This window comes from Enhydra lutris, unplaced genomic scaffold (assembly GCF_002288905.1).
Source record: "Enhydra lutris kenyoni isolate GAN:26980312 unplaced genomic scaffold, ASM228890v2 scaffoldscaffold18, whole genome shotgun sequence".
In the NCBI taxonomy this organism is placed as follows: domain Eukaryota; kingdom Metazoa; phylum Chordata; class Mammalia; order Carnivora; family Mustelidae; genus Enhydra; species Enhydra lutris.
The window spans coordinates 12707292-12721229 of NW_019154102.1; the positions used below are offsets into that span (position 1 = coordinate 12707292).

At 42.3% G+C, this 13938-nt stretch overlaps 1 protein-coding gene across 1 annotated transcript in view; it reads left to right on the forward strand.

Moving 5' to 3' along the window:
* LOC111147963 (activator of HSP90 ATPase homolog 2) overlaps positions 1–13923 on the forward strand; it is a 19074-nt gene extending 5151 nt beyond the window's left edge. Inside the window, 7 exon segments of the mRNA XM_022504270.1 lie at positions 7881–7966; positions 9789–9903; positions 10915–11023; positions 11713–11798; positions 12195–12298; positions 12963–13014; positions 13176–13923. Of these exon segments, the coding sequence (XP_022359978.1) occupies positions 7881–7966; positions 9789–9903; positions 10915–11023; positions 11713–11798; positions 12195–12298; positions 12963–13014; positions 13176–13237 (614 nt within the window). The 3' untranslated portion in view covers positions 13238–13923.
* Positions 13924–13938: the final 15 nt, after the last annotated feature.

A 13938-nucleotide genomic window follows, 5' to 3' on the forward strand; every position in this document is an offset into this window, starting at 1 on the left:
AGAAGCAGGCTCCCCGCCAAGCAAGGAGCCCGATGTGGGACTCGATCCCAGGACGCTGGGATCATGACCTGAGCCGAAGGCAGCTGCTTAACCAACTGAGCCACCCAGGCGTCCCTACTTATTTTTTTTAAGTAAGCTCTGAACCCAACATGGGCCTCGAACTCATGACCCCAAGATCAAGTTGCAGGGACTACAACTGAGCCAGCCAGGCACCCTTATGTAAGTTCTTTATATATTTTGAATACTAACCCTTTATCAGTTAATAGGTTAGTAGGTTGTCCTTTAGTTTTGTTAATTATTTCCTTTGCTATGCAGAAGCTTTTTATTTTGATGTGGTCCCTTTTTTTTGAGCTCATGCATGTCGGGGAGGGGCAGAAGGAAGAGAGACAGTCCTGAGGAGGCTCCACACCCAGCATAGAGCCGGAGGTGGGGCTTAATCCCATGACCCTGGGATCATGACCTGAGCCGAAATGAAGAGTCACCCCCTTAACTCACTGAGCCATCCAGGCGCTCGTTTTGATGTAGTCCTAATAGTTTATTTTTGCTTTTATTTCTCTTGCCTCAGGAGACATAACTAGAAAAACGTCCCTACGACATACGGCTGACATCAGAAATTACTGACTGTGCTCTTCTAGGATTTTTAGGTTTGAGGTCTCACATTTAGAGGACTGGCTCCTCTCACTTAGCATAACATTTTCAAGGTTCATCCATGTTGTAGCATGTTCCATTCCTTTTTATGGCTGAATGATACTCTGTTGTACAGATACAACACATTTGCTTTATCTGTGCATCAGTTGATGGACATTTGTGTTGCTTTCATTCCATAGGTCATTTGGTCAGGGATGGATTGGTTTTGTTTCCAGGTCCAAATCACTGTCTGGAATGTTGTATTCTTGTTGAAAGACTAAGTTTCTTCTCTGATGCCTAGTTCCTGGCTGGTTGCCAGTCTGTGCACATAAATACTTGTTGAAATAATCATGGATGTGAAGACAAAGGTGAAAAGGAAGAGGAAGAGAGAGGGAGAGACTTAATTCTAGAAGATTGTACTGGGTTAAAGTTTGGGCCTCTGCTCAGGGGTCCATTCCTTTCTTGAGGGTTGGGTCGGAGTCCCACAGTAAGCTGTCCGTGGGCCTCTGCCCTGTTGGCCCCTTTGCTCGAGGCAGCCTTGAGCCCAGGGAGGTGCTCACAAAGCATCAAAAGATGTCCACTTCTGCCTTGGAAGCTTCTGGCTGGAGTTTGCTCTCAGTTGCTCCCTCATTGTCTGCAACTGGCTGGATTGTGGCCAGGTCTGGCAACTTTTACCCCACCCCACACCCCCCAACAGGACTCTGAGGGTCCCAGGGAAGCTCATTGTCTTGTGTCTCTTCTGTCTCCCTCACCTCAAAGCAGGAACCACTGCTTTTGGAAGGTAAGACTGAGCACCCCCAAGGCAGGGGCTGAAGGACAGGCTGAATAGGTACTGCCATGATCGCTTGCTCGTTCTCCTCGAGCAGTGAGTCCTGGAGGTGGCAAGTGGGACCTTCTGGGGAAGAGTCAACATTCTGGTCTTTTTTCTTTTTTTAACTGAATTTTATTTAAAATTTTCCCCATCTTTATTGAGACACAGTTGACTTATAACATTGTATAAGGTTAAGGTATATAGCAGGATGATTTTATATATACATGATGGAAATGATTACCGCAGTGAGGTTATTTAACACGTCCCTCTTCTCATATTACAGTTTTCTTGTGTGGATGTTGAGAACTTTTCAGATTTGCTTTCTTAGCAACTTTCCAATAACAGTACAGTGGTGTTCACTGTAGTCATGAGGCCACACAGGACATCCTCCCAACTTCCTCTTGTGACTAAAAGTTTTCACATTGGTGTCCTCTGACCACCTTCCACATCACCGGCTCCCTGCAACCACCAGTCTGCTGTCTCTAGAGTTTGGTTTTTCTAGATTCCACGTACAAATGAGATCATATAATTTTTGTCTTTGTCTGACTTCTTTGACTTAGCATAATGCCCTCAAGGTCCATCCTTTTTGTCCCAGATAGCAGGATTTCCTTCGTTTGTATGGCCAAACAATATACTATTGTGTGTGTGTGAGTGTGAGTGTATCGACCACATTTTCTTTATCCATTTACCTGTCAGTGGACACATATGTTGTTTTCATGTCTTGGCAACTATAGTGCTGCAGTGAACGTGGGGGTGCAGATGTGTCTTTGAGATATTGATTAACTTTGGATAAATACCCAGAAGTGGAATTGCTGAATCATATGGTAGTTCTAGTTTTAATTTTTGAGGAACTTCCACACACAGTTTTCCACAGGGGCCACACCAGTTTGCATTCCCACCCAACAGTGCAGAAGGATTCCCTGTGCTCTGTCTACATCCCCATTAACACCTCTTGTCTCTTTTTGATCTAGCTGTACCAGCAGGTGTGGGGTGATACCTCATTGTGACTTTGATCTGTGTTTCCGTGATGCTCAGTGGTGCTGAGCACTTTTTCATGTACCTGTCGTCCATCTGAATATCTCCTTCGCATAAATGTCTATTTAGGTCCTTTGCCCATTTTTAATGGGATTATTTGGGGTTTTTTTGCTGGCAAGTTTTCTGAGTTCCTTATATATTTTGGGTATTAACTTTTTTATTATTAACATATAATGTATTATTTGTTTCAGGGGTACAGGTCTGTGAATCATCAGTCTTACACAATTCACAGCACTCACCATAGCATATACCCTCCCCGGTGTCCATTCCCCAGCCACCCCATCCCTCCCACCCCCCACCCCCCCCCAGCAGCCCTCAGTTTGTTTCCTGAGATTAGAGTCTCTTATGGTTTGTCTCCCTCCCTGGTTTCATCTTGTTTCATTTTCCCCTACACTCCCCGATGATGTTCTGTCTTGTTTCTCAAATTCCTCTTTCACTGATTGACTTACTTCGCTTAGCATAATGGGTATTAACTTCTTATCAGATAAGGTTTGCAAATATTTTCTTCCATTCTGCTTCCATTCTGCAGGTTGCCCTTTCCTTTTGCTAGTGATTGTTTTAGTTGCAGGAGCTTTTTTTTTTTTTTTTAAGATTTTTATTTATTTATTTGACAGATCACAAGTAGGCAGAGAGGCAGGCAGAGAGAGAGAGAGGAGGAAGCAGGCTCCCTGCTGAGCAGAGAGCCTGATGCAGGCTCGATCCCGGGAGCCTGAGATCATGACCCCAGCCGAAGGCAGAGGCTTTAACCCACGGAGCCACTCAGGCGCCCTGCAGGAGCTTTTTAGTTTGATATAGTCCTACTTGTTTTGCTCTTGTTGCTTGTGCTTTTGGTGTCCTATCCAAAAATTATTGCAAAGACCAGTGTTTTCTTCTAGGAGTTTTATGGTTTCTGATCTTTAATCCACATTAAGTTAATTTTTGTAAGTGTTGCAAGATAAGAGTCCAGTTTCATTGTTTTGCATGTGACTGTGACATTTCCCTAGGACTGTTTAATGAAAGACTACCTTTTACCACTGAGTATTTTTGCCTCTCTTGTCAAATATTAGTTGATCATATATGCATGGGTTTATTTCTGGGCTCTTGATTCCATTCCATTGGTCTCTGTGTCTGTTTTTATGTCAATACCATACGGTTTTGATCACTGTAGCTTTGTAGTAAATTTTGATATCAGGAGTTGTGATGCCTCCAGCTTTGTTCTTTCTTAGGATTGTTTTGGGTGTTTGAGGTGTTTTGTGGTTTCACACAAATTTTAGAATTGTTCTTTTTCTGTGAAAAATTCCATTGACATTTTGATAAGTTTATATGGAATCTATAGATGCTGCTTTTTTTTTTTTTTTAAAGATTTTATTTTTTATTTGACAGCACAAGTAGGCAGAGAGGCAGCCAGAGGGAGAGGGAGAAGCAGGCTCCCCCCTGAGCAGAGAGCCCGATGCGGGGCTTGATCCCAGGACCCTGGGATCATGACCTGAGCTGAAGGCAGCCGCTGAACCAACTGAGCCATCCAGGCACCCCTATAGATGCTTCTTATTTGCTTTCGTGTGCTAATTTTGGGCTTAGTATGTTTTTCCTAACTCTTTGAGACAAAGTTAGGTTCTTTATTTGAAATCTTATTTTTCCCCCCTTGACGTATATGTTCAGCACTAAAAATTTCCAGTTTAGAACTGCTTTTGCTGCATCCCGTAGGTTTTGGTATGTTGTTTCTATTTTCACTTGACTCAAGGTATTTTTAAAATTCCCCTTTTGATTTCTCTGAGCTATTGGTTATTCAGGAATGTTTTATTTATTTCCATGTATTTGTGAGTTTTTCAACTTTCCTCCTGTTACTAATTTCCAGTTTCCTACCATTATGGTTTGAAAAGATACTATAATTTCTATATTTTTTAATTTGTTGAGACATGTTTTGTGTCCTAACATGATTTATCCTAGAAGACGTTCCATGGATCCTTGAGAAGAATGTGTATTCTGTTGCTGTTTAATGGACTGTTTTATATATGTGTGTGAGGTCCATTTGGTCTATAATGTTTAAATCTGCTGTTCCTTACAGATTTTTTTTTTGTCTGGATAATCTCTCCATTATTGATCATGGGGTATTAGAGTCCCCAGCTATTACTGTATTGCTGTTTATTTCTTCTTGTTCTGCTAGTATTTCCTTTACATATTTAGCTGCTTCAATGTTGGGTACATAAATATTTACTATTGTTCTATCTTCCGAATGAATCAATCCCTTCAGCATTATATAATAATCTCCTTTAGTTTTTTGTTTTTGTTTTTTTTTTTTACCATTTTTTCTTAGTATTTTGTCTAATACAAGTATAGCTACTCCTTTTTGAGGGGGGTTACCATTTGCTTGAAATATCTTTTTCATCCCTTCACTCTCAGTTTATGTGTATCCCTTTAAAGTTAAAGTGAGTCTCTCTGTATTATAGGCAGCATATTGTTGGATCTTTTTTGTTTTTGTTTTAATCCATTCAGCTATTCTTTGTCTTTTGATGGAGAATGTAATCCATTTATGTTTAAAGTAATTATTGATAGGTAAGAACTTACACTTGCCATTTTGTTTTCTAACTGCTTTATAGATCCTGTGTTCTTTGCTTCCTCTCTTGTCTTCCTTGGTGATCTGATGCCTTTTCACGGTGGTATGCTTTGACTCCGTTATCATAATCTTTTGCATACCTAAGATGGGTTATCCTCAGGTGCTTACCCTGAGGCTTATATGAAATATATTTATAACGTGCTATTTAAGTTATTAACAACTTTGGTAGCATACAGAAATTTATACTTCCCTCCTCAGATTGTACATTATTGATAATACAATTTACATATTTTCATATTGTGTGTCCAGTAACAAATTATTGTATTTATGGTTATTTTTATTATGTTTTAACTTTTAAAGTAGAGATGTAAGTGAATTATGCAACACCATTGCAATATTTAATGATCTGACTTTAACTATATATTTACCATTACACATTGGATATACACATTCATATGGGTTTTACACATTCATATATTTTTATGACGCTAATTTCAAATAACCTATTTTCTATTTCACTAATGTTTTCTTCTGTTTGGTCAGTTTAGCTATTAAAGCTTTCTGTGGAGTTCTTCAGTTCAGTCATTGTATTCAGCTCCAGGATTTCTGTTGTGTTTCTTTGGTTTTTGTTTCTTTGTTGAATTTCTCATTTTGTTTATGCATTGTCCTAATTTTGTCTGTGTATTCTTATAGTTCACTGAACTTCTTTAAGAGATTTATTCTTAATTACAGAACGCATAGTTTGTGGATCTCTATTTCTTTAGGATTGGAGCTTTATGAGTTTCCTTTGGTGGTGTCATGTTTACCTGATTATTCATGAGCCTTAATTCCTTATGTTGGTATGGGCATATATAAGTGGTTTCCTTTTCCAGACTTTATGGGTTTGCTTCAGTAGGAAAAGACCTTCACCATTCAGCTTAGTTTGGGTTAGTTGGTGGGTCATCTAGTAGCATTTGTGGTTGGCAGGGCATGCTGTCAGGGTCTCTAGTTGCGTGGGGCCGCTGCCCATACTCTGATCAGGGTTGGAAGCTGGGGCTCTACTCTCTGGGCTCCTTGATTGGGTGGGTCTGCTGGTTGGGCTCTGTGTTCAAGCAGGGATGCTGAGCAGACACCCCGGCGGGTTGTACCTGCTGGCTGTGCTACATGGTCACATGGAGCCTCTACATGCGTCTTACAGTCACCTCTGGTTGGGAGCTGGTCCCTGGATGTGTTCCCTGGAAGGGCGGTGCTACTGGGCAGACTCTATGATTGGGCAGGGCTATGGTGGGTCTCCACCATTGCTCCTGGTTGGGTGGGGTCTCAAGCTATGGTCCCTGACCAGATGGTTTTGCTGGCTAGACTCTGTTCAGGCAGGACCATAGGCAGGGCTTCATGATTAGACCTGGCCTCAGGCTGTGCTTTGTGATTAGACTGTGCCCTGAAGTTGGATAGGTCTGCAGGCTTCACTTCAAGATCAGGGAGCCACTGGCTATGCTCTGCTGTCGAGCAACATTGCTGGCTGGCATGGCTGGTGGGGATGGGCCTCCAGCTGTATCCTGTAGTTTGCCGGGGCTAGGGGCTGTGTTCTGTGTTTGGGTGGGGTCACTGTCTAGGCTCCCTGTCTGGACAAGGCCAGAAGCTGTGTCTGACAATTGGGTAGGTCTGTAGGCTGGGCTTCAAGGTTGCTTAGGGTTACTGTTCTGGCTCCCTGGTTATGTGGGACCAGAGACTGTGCTCAACAATTGGGCAGGGCTGCTGGTTTGACTCCCTGCCCAAAGTGGGGCTGGAGGATGGAGTCAGTGGCTGCCCAGATTCTCTGGTCAGGCTTCCTGTATGGTCCGGATGACGGGAAACTACACTCAGTAGTTGAGTGGGGCTGCAGATTTGCTTCCTTGACTGGGTGGGGTGGTAGAATGGGCTCCAGAGCTGGTTTCAGTCTGTTGACTGGGGATCCTAATCAGGCATAACTGCCAACTGAGCTCCCTAGCTACATAGGGCTACCAGCTCAGCTCTGCAGATGGGTGGAATTACTGGCCAGGATCTTTGCTCATGCTCTGCTGTAGCAGGAACATGGTCCAACAGGATTTGAGTGTTGGTTAGTGGAAGTTCTGCCCTGCTTCTGTCTTTCTGATTCCCAGTGGTCCCTGTGAGCTGAGACCCACGTGGGCCTTCTAGGAACCATCCCCCAATGCTAGGGGACCTGGAGGTCCACCTTTTTCCCCACTGAAGAAACCACAGCTCACTGCTGGCATGAGGGAGGGGTGATTTGGTCAGTTTTTTTCACTTCTCCTGCCCTTCTCGTTTGGCCCTTTGTCTCTGGTCCACAAGGGTGCATTCAGGGGTTTTCACTGTGGTGTCTATGGATAGCTGCTAGTGGTCTTGTGATGGAGACAGAAGTTGGGAATAACCTATGTTGCTGTCTTGATGTCTCTGAAATCTGCATTTTGGTACTGAGAGAAATCCAGCTACGTGGAGTCCACACACATCTTCCCCAAGCCACCACCTGCCTCCCCTCATGCTTTCCCTGATTAGACCTCATTATCCCTTTCTGGCCTCCCATCCCATATGTGACTCCTCTTCAAGATAGCCTTTTATCCTGCTTTGACCAGGTAAAGAATATGGGGAGAGGAAAACAGAAGCATTGGTTAAAGGCCCACTTCCTTTGCCCTCATGCTTCCACCTGGCCCCTAGTTGTGTACACTCTCATTGGCCAGGTTTTGCCTCCACCTTCCTTGTTCCCTTACCACTGTTTTGGGCCAGGAGAACACCTGTGTGGTGGCAAAGCCTTAAGCCTGCCTTGTCATCCTCTGTGGTGGTACCCTGTGAGGAGGGTGGGCAGTTTTGCATAAACCAGTTGTTACTTTGTAATTGAAGAACATATTTTGTTTATTTTAGGTGTAATTAAAGAATCTGGTGCAAAGCACAAGGGATTGATTGAAATACTCAACCTTTCTGAGGAAAGTGAAGTAGATGACACTGAGGTGAGGTATCTGCTGGTTTCTTTTGTTTAAAAGGTCGTTTCTGCTATATATATTGGGCATTTGAAAAACTGTTAATAGACTGTGATTCCTGTATGGCAGTTTTGGTGAACTATGTAGGATTTGTTTGCCAAGCAGGTGTGCTAGACTGTGGGAGGCAGGGTGAAGTGTGGAGCGGAGGGGTGTAGGAAGAAGAAGAGGAAGCCCCAGAAGCCCTAGACTGGCCTGCATTCCAGGTGTGGGGCCCATACAGGTGCCCATGCCCTCCCTGGCCCTTTCCTCTGTGACTCCGGGCTGGTAGCAGGTAAATGTGACCGTGTACAGACTGGAGTGTGTTCAGGCGGATGAATGGGGTTTTGTTTCTGCATCTTTGTGGTTTCCCTTTAATAGTGAAAATTCTCCACTTTAGCTGTCCCCTCTTTCAGTTATATTGCATGGTTTTGGTAAACTAGTTGCGGCATTGCTTTTGCCTGGCTCTCCTGGTGGGTGGAGCTTTGTGGAGCTCCCAGATTTGGTTTTCAGGGACTGTCCTCTTGAAGCTGAGAAGCTTGCTTCCTGGGGGAAGAGGGGAATGACCATTTGTACCATTTGTTGATTTTCCAAACTAAGATAGTTTGACAGGGGGTCTTTTTGATTTGTGAACATATTTAAATGTGAATTCTTAACAAAGATAGAAAAACTAAACCATACTGAGATACATGCCTATGACTGGCTTTTAGTAAAGGTTATAAAATGCCATAAAAGTGGGGCTCAGACCCATCTTCAGATGTATGGTTGCCATGTTTAAGGGCTGTGATTTCACTTCACTATATTAAGATCCAACTGGAAAGGTTTTCATCAGCATATTAAGCTGGCCTTTTAGATTCAACCCTTGGTGGCATTACATGACAAACTGGGACCCACCACCCGGGATCAGGATCAGCTCAAGGGAATCACAGGAACACTAAGTATTTCAAACCAACACCTCTTTTCATACTGAGAATGCTACAGAAGCATCCCCAGGGCGGCATTCAGATGCTTCCTTCTTCCTATCTGCCCTCTTCTCCCCCCACCCATCTCTCTTCTTGTCCCTTCTCCTTCCCTCTTTTCTTCTTCCTTTCCCAATTTTCCTCCACATCAAAAAAGCGTAGCCCCAAGGCCACGTTATTGTGGGAACTTGATTTTCCTAATTACACTGGCTTTGGGGTTCTAGACCAGCGCTGTTCAATAGAAATACAATGCAAGCCGCATACAGAATTTAAATTTTTCTAGTAGCCATATTAAAAAAGTTAAAAGAAACAGGTGAAATTAATTTTAATATTTTTATTTAATCAAATATATAAAAATACCATTTTAACATGTAATTAGTATCAAAATTACTGAGATTTCACATTCTTTTTTTTGTATTAAGTCTTCAAAGTCTGTTGTGTATTATTTTACACTTCTAACGCATCTCAAATCAGACCAGCCACATTTCAAGTGCTCAACAGCCAAATGTGGCTAGTGGCTACCATACTGGACAGCGCATTTCTAGACCCTGATAAAAGCCATGGGGTGACTACATCATCAATAGAATACATATACATATAACATTTTATATGCAAATTAAGGGGTTCACATTTCTAAGAAGTCCTCTCCAGATTTGGCCATCAACCCAGTCAATGGACCTTTGATTAAAAAACCCTTACACGTTCTCAAAGTCTGTGAAGAAATCTGGCACAACTCTCTTATATCCACTTCTTCCTCTTCCCCCAGGATCACAGCACTTCTCCCAGCCGTATGTCCTCAGGTTGTGAGAGTACATCAAATCAGATTTTTCTTAGGTTTGTATTTTTCTGATTTGTAGGTGAATGTGAGTAAAAAGAAAGGAGATGGGGATATACTGAAGGATCTTATGAAAACTGCAGGCACCGCCAAGGTCAGGGAGGCTCTTGGAGATTACCTGAAGGCACTTAAGACGGGTAAAGAAGGCAACCCTTGTGAACCAGAAGGTCCCTTTTCTATTTACCCAAGTTATGCTCTGTACTGTGGTCTGGATTCCGAGGTTAGGGTGATGTCTGTGAGGCTTCCGAAACAACTCTTTATGCTGCAGGATAAACTGTAGTCTGGAGGTTGAGAGCTAGTCACGAGTAAGACCATAATTAGTGACTGTTGGTATCATATACACTGCAAACTATTTTGCCTATGGAACTGCTTAGAGTTTTCTGGAATGATAATTCATTCAGTTGTTTGTATAATTACTTGTTCCAGGTTTATCTTCCCTCCTAGAGTGTAAGCTCTAAGGGGGCATGGAAGGTGTGTGTCTTATTCACTGCTGTATCACCAGCTTTTTGCACAATTCCTGGCACATAGTAGGTGCTTATGAATAAATCTTTGTTGAATGAATGAGTGAAGGAATGAGAGGCATTACAGATATAATTGAGATTCACCTAGATGGTATCTACACTGTGTGGAAGTGAAGTCATTCGTTGTCGTCTTCCCTAAATTAGTCAGCTGCCAGGCAGAAGGACTGGGGGGCCTGTATGTCCGCATCTCATCCTTGGACTCTGTTATCAAGGTATGAGGTGCTGACTGGCCCACAGGTTGGAATACTGGGAGGCCAAGCTTTGGGAGGTGGTGGTGAAGCAATTAAGTGTTTGGTTCTGACAGTAGGTGAAGGTCTAGTAGTTGGTTTATAAAATGGAGCTACTGGAAAAAAACATTGAAAATATCATACTTTTATCAAGAACAAAATAAAAGTGAGGCATTTGAAAAAAAGGCATTCGTTCCTATGGAACTCATGTTCATAATTAGTTTTATATGTTAAAAACATGGTAAGGTCTTGAAATTCTCAATGATATAAGAATTCTTTATAAATATCAGTTCTCTTATTTTCTTATAAGCTGTTTGGATTTTCTACCTTATTGGTGGTGCTCAAAGGGAAAAAGTTTTGCTTTTTTGATCAAAATCACTTCCTTTATATTTCTTTTTAGAATTTACAATGGCAATGATTTTACCAAGAAAAGCCATGGCAACCCAGGAATTAAAGTGAATTGTTAAAAGGAAACGGAGTGAGAACACCCTGCAGGTATGACCTCTGAGGTCAGTATGCAGGGAGGTAAAAGGAAGTGCTTAATGAGGGTGCTTCAGAGTCCTAAATGATGAACTGGAAAAGGTTAGTGAGGAGGGCTGTTTCATTCATCTTTGCATCCCTTGCCATTTTGGGGGGAAATAATGAAATGAGACTTTTATCCTTGATGGAAGGGAATGTATACATAGGCCTTCTTATGAGATAAATATATAGTTCAAGACTGTGTGTCAAAGGTGGGGTTCTTTGGCAGGCAACAATTGTAAACCAAGCAACTCTGAGGTTCCCCTACCACAACGGAAAATCCTCTCCAGCCTTTTGGATTGGGAGGTTTTAGGTCCTGTTCTTGGCCTCTGGTGTTGGGCAATTGACACCCTTTGGCTTTAAGTGCTATTGTCATTCATCTATTTATCGTTATGCCCTCTGGGCCATTATGTACATGTCCAGGAAGGATTTGGGATATTAAGCAATGGTCTGGGAGTGGAACAAAGCTGAAGAGCTCCAAGGAACAATGAGCTCTGTGTCACGGTAACCAGGATTGGTGGTGCTAAAAGGCTTTTTGTGCTATTTCCATGTGTCTGGAACATGTAGTATGAAATTTGGGGACATTTTGGTATGAAGAGTGGGAGACTACATTTTTAAAATCTAAGTAGCTTGATCCCTGGCATGCTGGTTATCCTTCGGACCTCTTCTCTTCTTTGAGATCCAGGATCCCCATTGTGGCACTGCACATGACCCCACTCTTCGACGCCACTACAGAGCAACTGTACGGCGTCTTCACTGGGAAAGACATAAGTAACTTCCCAAGCTAGGATCTTCAGTGCTGACACTGGGAGACAATGTGCCACTAAGAACCGGAGCTGGTTTTTCACTTCCCATACGGCTATGTTCTTAACAACTAAGGGATCTATCTAGACGGTGGGGGCAGAAGTCTTTAGGATGACTTTTAAAAAAATTCAAGGGTGTAAAAGATGGGCATTTTAGGGAAACAGATCCACATTTAGGGGATACATTACTGAGTTTTCTCCCTCTGAGGGAGAGGGAGAGAAAGCTGTAAGTAAAAGCTACAGATTAAGGATAAGAACAAAAAAACCCAAACTACCTTAACTGTTAATACTTTGGATTTAGGTTGAAAAGGTGATAGGGCACACTAGACTAACGTGTCTGCTCTATGTTTGCTTGGTTAGTTGGTGCAAAAATTTTCTAAATAGCCTGCTGTAAAAGAAGCTGAAAAGGGAGGGAAATTCCAAATGTTTGATGGGAACATCACCAGTGAATATGTAGAATTGGTAAGTAATCTTTAGGGTTAAAGAAAAGCTGGGACTGACTCTTTTGTTAATATTGCTTTTTATTTTTTTTAAGTAGTTTCTATAGCCAGCATAGGGCTTGAGCTCATGACCTCAAGATCAGGAGTCACATGCTCTTCCCAATGAGCCAGCCAGGCACCCCAATATTGCTTTTTAAAATCCATGCTTTTAAAACTTGCTTTGGTTTTTTTTTATCTGAGCTCACAGAAACTTGAGAACATCATAAAGTTGGTCATAGTAAAGCTATGTGTACCTGGTTTAAAAAAATGTTACACATAGTAATGATGAAGATGAAGACTTAGTTCTTAGCATAGTAGATGTGCTAATGCTTATGGTTTTAGAAGAAGTAGAATTCTTAACTCATGCTCTACAAGTTTCACATTTTGGCCACCTAAATCAGTAAGGTCTGCATTGCCTCACCTCTGACATCAACTCTGGGTTACCAGTGTCACTGCACTTCTGTCCTGGAGGTCAGTGCTGGCATGCAGGAACAGTGGATTTGCAGTTGGTGCTGACGCATAACCTGGAAGATGGGACTGTACAGTTGTTGACTCAGTATTTTAAGTGCTCAGGGATTTTAATGAAAGGATTTTCTGTATTGGAAGTTTTAAAAGCTGTTTTAAGGGAATTTCCCCTTTGTTTTTAGTTGACAAATAAAAAGATCATCATGAAGTGGAGATGTAGGAACTGGCCAGAAGGTATGTTACTAGTATTCTTTGTTGTAAGAGTCTAGAAACACTCAAGCTCACACCCATGCCCCAGCGCCCTGACACACTATTAAAAAAATAACAAGGAGTAGTACTATATGGACAGTTTTCCTTTTCGTAATGCTGTAATAAGCTTCTTATCTTCTTTCCAGAACACTATGCAAGAGTTGCCCTGAGCTTTGTGCCTATCCAGGGCAGACTGAATTACAATTAGACCGTTCAGGAGTTCCTGTCTGTAAAGAAGAGCATGAAATTCTGTTGGCAGAAGCAGCATTTTGAAGAAATAAAAGGTTTATTGTGGCTGACCACCCTAAATGGTTGAATTAGAAGATTTTATAAGGGTATTACTTTTTGTAAGCAGGAAAAATGTCGTTTACCTCTTCCCCATTATTCCTTTTAAAAAAGACACTCTTAATTTATAGTGGATGAAATCCATGAGCTTATACAGAATTCAAAGCACCGTTTGAACCTTTACTACAACTAGACTCTCACTGGATTAAAAGTAGCAAGCAACCTGGATATTGGGTATGAACCTTACCTCCCATAGCGCTCCTTTGGGGAGAGACTGAGCCGTTGGGTACAGATGGTTGCTGTTTCCCACTAAAGCTTGTCCTAGCAAGCTGCTTTCAGCTGTATTTTTAGTTCAGGCAGATAAAAAATAAATGGCACATCGATACTCTTCCTTTATTTTACTTCAGGGTTTTTAAGGTCTGTAGCTCTTAGGTAGCGAAGCAGTAGCGTGTCGCGGTTCGGAAGCATGCTGATGTGAGGCGCAGCGGGCCTTGTCCTGAGGCTGCTCCCTACGGCAGTTCTGCACTCTGGGCGGAGGCCTGAAAGGCTCAGGGGTAAGTGACTTTTTGGACTGCCTCTACTATAGTGAAAGAGAATTATGATGGAGAAGTGCTTCCCTCCCAC